This window comes from Andrographis paniculata, unplaced genomic scaffold (genome assembly GCF_009805555.1).
Source record: "Andrographis paniculata isolate CXL003 unplaced genomic scaffold, ASM980555v1 Contig71END, whole genome shotgun sequence".
NCBI classification, from domain to species: Eukaryota; Viridiplantae; Streptophyta; class Magnoliopsida; order Lamiales; family Acanthaceae; genus Andrographis; species Andrographis paniculata.
The window spans coordinates 5,841,628-5,852,347 of record NW_026137608.1 but is presented as its reverse complement, the minus strand read 5'-3'; the positions used below and the strand labels follow the sequence as shown (position 1 = coordinate 5,852,347).

The following is a 10,720-nucleotide window of genomic DNA, read 5'->3' as shown; positions in this document are numbered from 1 at the left end:
TAATAGGCCCGGCCCCAGCTTGGGTTATCATTGGGCTGATTTAGGGTTTAGACAACCTTTGGGATGGGCCTATTAGCACAATTTTTCCATATGGATTCGGATACCCAAAGTAAAATACTTCATTAAATCGGATTTTTGTAAAATTGTATTAGGGTCGGGTTTAAAATGCCCGAATTCTGATCGGATCGGGTTTTAGGCCAGACGAGTGACGACGCCCAAATGGCCAGACCTACGTTTGTTCTTCTTCGAATTGCGTCGTCGCGCTTCAGCGCCTTTTCTTCTCCGTCCTTTGCATCGCCTCTTTTTCTTCTTCTCGTTGGACGTCGGTGCCTGGGCAGTTGTGCTTGGACTGTTTTGTTTCTGCTTCTCCTCCGCTATTTCGTCGGCAACTCGCAATTCTGTAAGTTCAAGTAGTTGTTGATTGCTTTCAATTTTAATTTTATTTTCGTAGGTTTGAATCTTTTGTGTTAAACATGAAAACGTATCGCAATCGCCATTAATACTCCAATTGTAGTAGTCCTCTGTCGAGCAATGCATTTTGTGTTTAGTGATTAGGATACAGTAACAACACACAGGACAGGACTATGGCTGTTGATTGTCATACATATATCTAAATACGTGTGTGCGAAGGCTTCTAGAAGGTTTGGAGGAGAAGGCAATTGATGTAGTTGTAGTTGGATTTTGATTTGGCTTTGGTCATAAACTAATATTCCTTCTTGTTCTTGTGGATATATTCATAAATATTAGTATGATTTTAACATATACATACATTGAGTTTGCATATTGGGGGCGGTCATTATTATCTAATTTTCAGTCATTATGTTCGATTTAAGTCTATTTGGTAATCTTGATCATTAATCCTACTAGTGTTTACACACAACATGAGTTTGTACATTTTTCCACAGACATTGTTGCCTCCCTACAGTTGACCGTTTGATTTTTACCACCGTGAATTTGTTGCCACTTATCTTAGAAAATCATTTTGTACATTTGGTGGGTTTTTTTTTTTTTTTTTTTTTAATATAATTTTACTAATATTTCCTGCTTTCCAACTCGGATAAAACAAGAAGTATTATTTCTTACTTAGAATCATGTAGATATTGTTCATTGTTGTGCTTCATTTATTGCCTAATCCTTATCAAACATTAGCTCTCATTCCATATTGCTAATATGCTGATTTTGGTGTGTTTTAGCTTTAGGTAACAGTCTTACCTCATGTCTTCAAGAAGAAATAACCCACCACCATACGATGATCGCATTAGACATTCTTCAGGAATGTTCCATCCTGATGCAACTCATCCTATAGAACCGATTCCTTCTCCTCAAGTTTTGGAAAACACATTGAGGTTCCAAGAAGCAGAACTCGAACAACTGACCAAAGATAATCATAAATTATCATCTAGCCATTTGGCCTTGAGGCAGGACCTTGCAGCTTTGCAGCAAGAAGCCGACAAACTCAGAGATCACATCAGAAGCATCCAAACTGAAGGAGATATTCAAATTCGAATTTTGCTGGACAAGATTGCAAAAGCAGAAGCTGATATTGGGTCCATGGAGAATATAACGAAACAGCTTCAGGAAGCCCATATTGAGGCCCAAAGTTTGGAAACAAGTAGGCAAGATCTGACTGCTAAACACCAGCAGGCAACTAAGGAATTGGAAAATGCTCGGGAGGATTTGAAAAAGCTTCCAGAAATACACATTGAACTGGATAACATGGCACAAGAGGTTCTAAGATTGCGGTGAGTAGTATATACTTTTGATGTGCATATATTTTTCAATGAGTATTATTTTACTTCTATCACTTATTAGAATATCTGTATGGCATCTGGAAATTCATGTATAAGTTATTACATACGTATTTTTTGTATAAAATGTCTTTTATCACTTGTATGAATGCGAAAATTGTGTGAATGGGATTGATATCTACTTTTTTGAAGTTTGTATTAATTGTTTTACTATCTCTGCTAAATGAGAGAATAAATCAGATTTCTGTAGTGTTACATTGTTTGAAAGTTCTAGTCGTAATTTGTAAACTAAAGACTTGGATTGTTCATCCATCCTTTAAAACTATTATCTTGCCCCTCTGTTGTGCGGTATACGTCTTTAATCTGTAAATGGTGAATTGAGCTTTATAATTCTTGGCTTCCTTACAAATTTTGTTGATTCATGGTACGGTAAAAGCGCGAGATTTGAACATGAGAAAGGCTTAAACACACAAAAAGTAGAACAATTGAAGATGTTGGAGAAAGACCTGGTTTCGAAGGCTGAAGAACTCGAAAAGTTGCGCGCTGAGGTGGCTAATGCCAAGAAAAGAGTTAGCCGTAATTGTTTCTTTTCTTCTCGCAATATATTCATATTGAACTAATCCTCTTAGTTAAACCCAACTTCTTTTCCTCTATGTATGCAGCTTCACCCCTGCCACCCGGTCCACCTCCACCTCCATACTCTGGACATGTTGGCTATATGAACAGTTTTGGCATGCCTGATCCTCCTTCTGTTGTCGATGCGGCTTCTGAGGAGGAGATGAATCCATATGCCGCCCTAGAATTCACAGCAAGTCCTCCTGCAGCTGATGCCCCTGCTTCTTGGGAAGGAGCGTATGTACATGTTGATACTCTTGTTGATATTGTGATCTTGAACTTTGCATTCGATTTTAAGTCTGATTTAGCAAAGTCTTGTTCTATGTATGTGATATCATCTGAAGGTTTTGAGCCAAACTTGAGAATTCTTTTATCCAAGGACTGCAATGTAATTCTGGCCTAATGTTCCAGAAGCTTCTTGACGCATATTTTCATTTTAGAGCTGTTGACATTAACAAAGGTTCTTAAGTTTGGTTTTCTTTGTAACCTTTTAGGCTTAGGAATCACATGAAAAATGAACAGCAGCGCATGAACGATTGCTGTGGCGTATATGTTTTCTTGTTTGTTTTACCTTGACTTCTATGCCAATCCCCTAGTTTCTTCTTCTGTGATTAACTACTTTTGTTTTGTACGTTCAGGTCCACTGCTGCTAACGGTGATGAGTCAGGTGATGGCGAAAATTTATCCATTTATGATCCACTTTACCCGACTGAATGGGTACTGCTTCTATCCCATCTGAAAGGCTCTTTGTGCTATTTATTTAATTTTCATGCGCTTGCATTCCTCCCTATAGAAGCTTTGCTTTAGGCAACGTTTCTCTTCTTGAATGGATGTGTTTTGTATCAAAACTTGAATTATTTTTATAGAGAATCATGAAGTATATAGTAGTTTTTAAAAAAAATAAGGCAAAACTAAAACTCACTTATAGTTTAGAAAGTCTGCACTATATTCCTTTATAATCTAGAAATTGCATGAGACTATTTTGTATTTTAGAAAATATTGCACAAAATTATCTAAAAATTACATGAAACTCCCCTCCTTCGATTTTGTGCAATATTTTGAAAATACAATAGAGTTTCATGCAATTTTTAAATCATTAGGGACATTCCAAACCACATGTAGATTATAAGTATTTTTCCAAAAAAGGGGGAGGGGGGACTCGGAGAGAATAGAGCCATTAATTTTTATGCATTTGTTTTTTCTACATATAGAAGCTTTGCTTTTAAGTTATTGTTCTTAATTCTTACTTAACCATCCGTTTCCTTTCTCGGATGAATCAAATTTGTTGTGTAGCTTGAGACTCAGATTGAGCCAAGGGAGAATCGGATTAAGCCTAGGGAGAACGGAACCTTCCATGGCCCTCATTAGTACAGCGCCGGTGCTAGTAAGGTCGGGACTGTTGTCATCTGTTATAGGTTTGCCGGCACCTCAGACACACAAACTATGTTAAGGTATTATTTGAATACATATATATATAGATTATCTTAAAATGAGGCATGATTGTGAATGGATGATGAGGGGTTCTTGTTTTAATGAAGAAATGAGTTGGGGTTTTGGCTTTTTTGGTTCTATTTTTTTATTTTCTTTTGGATGAGTTGGGGTTTTGGTTTTGTTGGCATATTATTTTGTTGAAGCCTATTTAGGGTGTGTGTTTGTTTGAAGGTTTGGATTTTAAATTGGAATTTAAATAGTAAAAATTTTAAATTGGAATAGCAGTAATATAAATAGGTATTATGACCTGATATAAATAGGTATGACGCCATTTATAATGTAATATAAAAAATAAAAAATAATAGTTGATTTGATATTTTTTTAGATTGAAAATTTTGATGAACAGCTGAAATATGTGAAAATACCCCAAAAGAGTTAGTTGAGATTTTAGTTATGTAGCTTTTGTTCTTGGATTTGTTTACATGTGTATTTAAATCAGTTTTAGCACTATTCATTTTATATGTTTTTAAATATCATGTACATATTTATTTTTTATTTAAATATTATTTGACTCCATTCAGTTTGATCTATTTTGTAATTATCAACTTGATGACATTTTCTTTTTTTCGTTTTTTAATGAAAGTAAAAATGGTGTGTTTATTTTAATTATAGTAGTATATATAAATGCATTAGTGACAGTTGATTTGCATAGTTTGACCACGTTAACATAGGGTCTGGTTTGCATGTATTAGTTCGATCGATACTTTATAAAAAATACTGAAAAATATATAATAATATTTTCCTAAAAAAAAGTAGTATATCACATAGTAGTTATTTAAAATTTAATATTATATATTTATTTATGTAATATTAATAATTACTGGGCCATCTCGATGCTACTAGGGGTGTCAATTTGTGTTTTTGGATCGTGTTCGCGTCGGGTTGAGACATGAGGATAACAACAAAATTGTCAATCCGAACTCGAAATTTGACCTGAAACCTTAAACTCGAACATGACACGAATTCTTTCAGGTCGGGTTCAGGTTGACCTGAATTAGTTTCAGGTCACCCGAAATCCGATACAAACACGACACGAAACAGACCCGAAAATTTTTTAAAAAAAATTAAATTGGCCTAAAAATATCATTTTTATTTTAAGTTTTTATATTATTTTATATTTAAAATAATATAAATATTATAAATTAAAATAATAATAATTAAAATTTCAGGTCAACCTGAACCACGAAATTCAAAACTTAACCTGATTTTGATATTTCAGGTTATCATGTCAACCCGAAACACGACACAAATTTTTTTCGTTTCAGGTTCAAATCGACCCGATATTTTTCAAACCCGAAATACTCAAACCCGAACCTGAAAAATTTCAGGTCGAACGGGTTCGATTTTTCGGATCGGATTTACTTTTGTCACTCCTAGATACTACACCCATTGTCATCTGTACTAATTTAATGTTCATTTATAATGTTGTGCTTTATTCGACATATAATTATTTATTTAGGATAAATAATAAATGAATAAAGAATCACAAATAAACACCACAAATTTGTGTCAGATATTTTATTTATCTATTTATAATTAAGTCACAAGTTGTTATTTTTTTATTTATTTTTTAAGTGACAAGTTGAAGAAGGTATAACCACCACCTTTTTACCCTTTCATTCCCACCAACCAAACAATTCAGTAATTGCAGTTAGTGGTCCTTTCCTCTATATATTAATTATAATTAATTTCGTCAAAAGTACAATTAATTTTTTTACACAACTTTAAAGGCGTTTGCTGCTTATTTTGAATTTAAAATTGAATAGATATTTATAGTTGGTGTTATTTTGAATTTACAATTTTTAATAGATATTTATAAATATCTGTGGATGAAGGGGCCACAGAGTTAAAACAAGCAATAAATTAGACGTGATATTTCATTAGATATATAATCCTCCGCAGAATTTAGATAAAGTATAATTAGTAGATAATTAAAAAATGTATTAGTAAAAATAATTTAAAACTTACAAATTATATGGGACAGCGAGTATTTGATGTAAAGTTTTATTTATATATTTTTTGAAACTTTTAATATTAACATTAATTTTGTTAACAAACATTAATCAAATATCTCAGTTGTGTTTGCTTAGTATTTTTATTTTAAGTATCAAAATAATTATCATTTTCTCGGTTAAAAAATAAAATATAATATATATATATATATATATTAAAAATTATATCAATAAAAATTTGATGAGACAAACCTTTTCATATACTCTTTTATGATATTATATACTCCATTAGATATTCAAGAAAAATATTACTCCCTAATTTGTTCATTTTTTTTTTCTCTTTCCTTTTTACAAAAAAAAAAAAAAATTATTATTACCTCCGCTTCAAAGAATCTGACAACATGCTTGATACATACATAATCAAATGTGATATGGTAACCAACAAGGTCAATTCGAACCAGCCAGCCCTTACTTAAAAAGGTGACTTTCCCCACTGGTAGCTTAGTACTAAAGCCGGCAAAAACTGATCCGATACTATCCGACACGAAATAATTGGATTATAGGTTAACACGAACTCGACACAATAATAAACAAGTCGAGTTAGAGTTAAAGCTCTCAATTCGAATCCGACACGACAACCCGATTATAATATATTAATATTGATTAATATATATTTATTATATATAAAATAATCATAATTTAATAATTTTCTCATAAATTAATTTAAAGTAAGTTCAACCTAATTTAGGCTCAAACTAATAAAACCTAACATAATAAAAAATTATTTAATTTGAATCAAGAAATTTGTGTATACAGACCAACACGATCGGATTAAGATTGAATAATTTGACCCGGACACGAATCTACCCAACTCTACTTAGCACTGGGTTTTCCTCCTTCCAATAAAATACCAAAACAAATACAATATATAACCAAAATAAAATAAATTTAATCCAAGTTATAAAAACAAATGCCTATTTTATTACAAAATAAACTGCAGAAAATAACAATCTATTATTATATATATATATAACGAATATGGTCTTCATATATATATATATATATATATATACTCTAATGGTGCTCAGATTAAAAAACGACAGGGTAAATATTCTGTACACCCTAAGAGAAGAACACAAACATAAACATAAACATGAAGGTTGTGTAAAGAAGATCAAATTACCAAAAAACAAAAAGCCAAAAAAATAAAAAGAAAATCGACGAGCAATGTCGATTACCGGCGACGACGATCATGGGTATCGTTTCCAGGTATTATCCTCCCTGTTGTTCCTGAAGGCGCAGCAGCCGACTGAGTAGACGATGATCAGGAAGATAAGGAAGATGATGTTTACGACGGCCACCCTTTTCCAGTCGCTCTTGATGTTATCGAGCAGCCCTGCTTTGCACGAGTCGCAGCCGTAGCACAATGTGCCCGCCTCGTTGCTCCATACATTGCAGTCTTTGTTATTTTGCTTAGTTGAATTCGCGCCTTCTCTCCAATTTGTGGGGCTGACGTATTCGAAGTTGCAGTCATTCGATGGCTTGCAGCACCCCGACTGTCAAAAAATGAAAAAGGTTTGATCAATTAAGAGAATTAAGGGCAGATTTCTTAGTAGCAGCAGCAATGAAAAAGAATTGATATATATATGTGTATATAGTATCATCCATTGTAGCAAAGATCTTCAATTTTGTGCACAATGAATGTACTAATGGAACTTGAAGATCTTGAAATTTCAGCTATGGAAGTTGCTATAGTTTATCATTTTTCCATGCATTTTGTATACAACATCAAATTCAATCACGATCTAGATTTTGGTTCAAAAAGTTTAGATCCAACAGCAAAATCAGATACTTTTTTAATGGCTGCCACAGCGAAAAATCAGCATAAAGGCACTAAACTTTTTCACTAGCACTAAGAACAGTGAAGAGAAACAGCATAAATGGAAACAGAAACTGAGAATTCATCCAGACCAAAAGAAGATTAAAGTTGGAAGTCAATCACTTTCGAAAATAGTGTTTTGTTTGATATGGCAGCAAAGTTGCTTTTCAAAATAAAAAAAATGATTAACCAAAAGTGAAGCATCATTACTGAAACTTTCACCTTCTGTTCTCCGATCAAAAAAACGTTGTTAAGAATAATCGATTTTCAGTTAATCGAGACGACAGAAATTGCATTGCACGAACAGAGGACGTAAGGTAACCGTTCCAGATCTAAAAGCACAGCGGTTTCCGATCTTGAAGAACACAGAGATTCTCAAACATAAATCGAGAATCGAAACCGTAGTAATGGATGAAACTACACAAAAAACAATAAATCGATTAAACATTCACAAATCTGAAGGCAAATACGTACCTGAAGAGATGAGAGATGTTCACTGAAAAACTTCTCCGCAGGCGTTGACCGATCCTGAAGCAGCCTCTGGCAAACCTTACTATCCTTCAAACAACTGCTGATCTTGTTCCAGTTCTTATTGACTCTCTTCTGTAACCAATTGGAATATTCTCCAAGCCTGTACTCCTTATAACCTTTACCGGAAAGCGCATCACCAGCGCCCTTATTGGTGACGACGAACGCGAAAATCGTGAAACAGAACAACAGCAAAATCAACAGGAACATGACGAGTAGATAAATCCACAGAAGCCACGTCACTCTGCAGCAGGAGCCAACCAATCCGGCTATGGAGACCAACAGAACGAACACGCCCAACGCGATCACCGGTTTATCGAGGAACCGCTCGCACTCGGTGTTCCCTTGCTTCGACAACCATATTCCGCCGCCGATGATCGGAATCGACAGCAGCAGCGTGATTATGTTCAGAATCCCTAACAAATTGTTGCTCAAACGCACCATTTCCGATTCGTACGCAAAACAAACAAAATCGAAGCAATAATGCTGTGAATCGAGGAGGAATCGGAGTTTCCGGCGAGGCTCTGGCGGATTTGCAGGCGGGTTTTGGTTCGGATTTTATAGTGAGAAGTGAGAAACGTTTTGGAGGAAACCGACGCGAAACGACGCGCTGCCGTGTGGGTGTGTTCGTGTGCGGTGGGAAGTTTTCTTATACTCGCTTGCTTATATAACGGTCAACTTTTGGGTAACCGTGATCTGCCTATCTCACAGTGTGCCTGTCACGGTTTTACCGTCACCGTCTGTGACTCTGTCGTAGCCCATGCTAACTTGCTAGGTGTGTTTGATTTAAAGATTCCCACGACTTTTTAGTATTCATCCAAAACAATTTTTTCAAAAATATTATTCCTTCGTCCATCCAAAAAGATTATATTTAAATATTAATTATTATATTAAAATATAATTTTAATAAAAATAATAAAAAATACTTTTATTATTATTTTATAATATAAATATAATAAAATCTAAATAAAAAATATACAAAAATAAAAAAAAAAAAAAAAAAAATTAAAATTATTTTTGTGTCGTTATTTTATGTGAATTTGTTTGTTCAATATTCTTTTATATGATTTTTAATATATATTTTATTTGTTTTATAAAAATTAAAACGATTCTTTATATTTTACATTCAATTTTGTTATAAAAAAAATATTAAACGAACAAAATCTTTATTTTAATTTTCCATAGAATAATCATTAATTAGAAATATATATATATAGTATATTAAAATAATAATAATAATTTATATTATTTAGATAATCTATATATAAGAATTAAAAAATTCTCTAGTTAAAAGCTCACATTTTTATCTTGAATTTTTTATTTTTATATGTTTATATAAATTGAAATGTTATTTTTATTACTATTATGAGGTAAACATATTGGAGTATTATTTGTTAAGACCATAAGATTGTGATTTATATTTGAATTACATTTTTATTCGAAACTTTATATAAAATATTTATTTATACTACGTTAAAGATTTCTATAATTAATCCCAAATCTCAAAAAATTTCTAACTTTTTAACACAAATTTTTAAATGGTAGGTATGTTAATTTTTTTTTTTTTTCCTTTCTAAATATTTTGAGTTGAAAATATTTACTTAATTGCCATAATTTTTAAAATTATTTTTGTAATATGATTCATTTTTTCTTTTTATTTAATTCTTACTTTCTATATAAAATCTTTTTGGAAATTACTAGATATATATTTCTGTTTGGAATTTTAATTTTCTACAAAAAAAAATAATAAAAAGTACACTATAATTTCTCTAATCTGATAATAAAATATTTATTTAGATTATTTAAAAACACTTGCATATAGTTAGCAATCATAGGGTTTTTTTTAGGTCAAAATAGTTATTAAGTATAATGTTTTGCATATATAATTAGTACTATATTTTTATTTTTTATTGGAAATTATAAAATAATGTGGTAGGAAGTAGAAAAATAAAAAATAAAAGACAACAACTTTATTGTTATCTATCACCACTAAATTCATTTTGATTTGTTTTGTGATTTTATTTCTTGACTAAAAAGAGTAATACGTAATTGACAATAATATATATTACCTCTTTTATTCAATTTTGTACTCAATTTTTTGTAAAATATAATTAGGGTGTTAATTAATCATAATCAATAAATCAGTATATGAATATATATATATATATATAATTACCTGTAATAATTTTACTTATGTATAATCACTACAGTTTCTTATAAAAATTACACACATATGGCATGTATATTGATACCAAATATTACATTTACTAAAAATTTCCACAAGAAGTAAGAACACAAATTCAAATTAAACTTACTTGAGTAACCAAAATATTCAAAAGTATATGCGTGATTATTTAAAATTGCATTTCCTTGTTAATTAATTATTCAAGTTCTTACTTTATTTTATTTTTTTAATTTTTTTTTTTTTTAAAAAAAAGGTGAAGTTCCTTTCATAATCTTCAAATTTCTCTCTTTCAATTAATAATTGCTAAAATTTTCCGAAGAAA

The 10,720-nt window shown here is 31.6% G+C and overlaps 2 protein-coding genes across 2 annotated transcripts; one reads left to right on the top strand and one right to left on the bottom strand.

Moving 5' to 3' along the window:
* Positions 1–205: 205 nt before the first annotated feature.
* On the top strand, positions 206–3,922 carry LOC127264690 (protein FLX-like 4). The gene is made up of 6 exons (XM_051294190.1): positions 206–400; positions 1,194–1,742; positions 2,185–2,324; positions 2,411–2,600; positions 3,002–3,080; positions 3,657–3,922. Exons 2-6 carry the CDS (start codon positions 1,216–1,218, stop codon positions 3,729–3,731), a joined length of 1,011 nt encoding a protein of 336 aa, XP_051150147.1. The 5' UTR covers positions 206–400; positions 1,194–1,215; the 3' UTR covers positions 3,732–3,922.
* Positions 3,923–6,726: 2,804 nt separating this feature from the next.
* On the bottom strand, positions 6,727–8,857 carry LOC127264862 (tetraspanin-8-like). Its single transcript, XM_051294411.1, has 2 exons — positions 8,160–8,857; positions 6,727–7,362 (listed from the first exon to the last, which is right to left on the bottom strand). The coding sequence occupies exons 1-2, from the start codon at positions 8,655–8,657 to the stop codon at positions 7,057–7,059; spliced, it is 804 nt and encodes a 267-aa protein (XP_051150368.1). The 5' UTR covers positions 8,658–8,857; the 3' UTR covers positions 6,727–7,056.
* Positions 8,858–10,720: the final 1,863 nt, after the last annotated feature.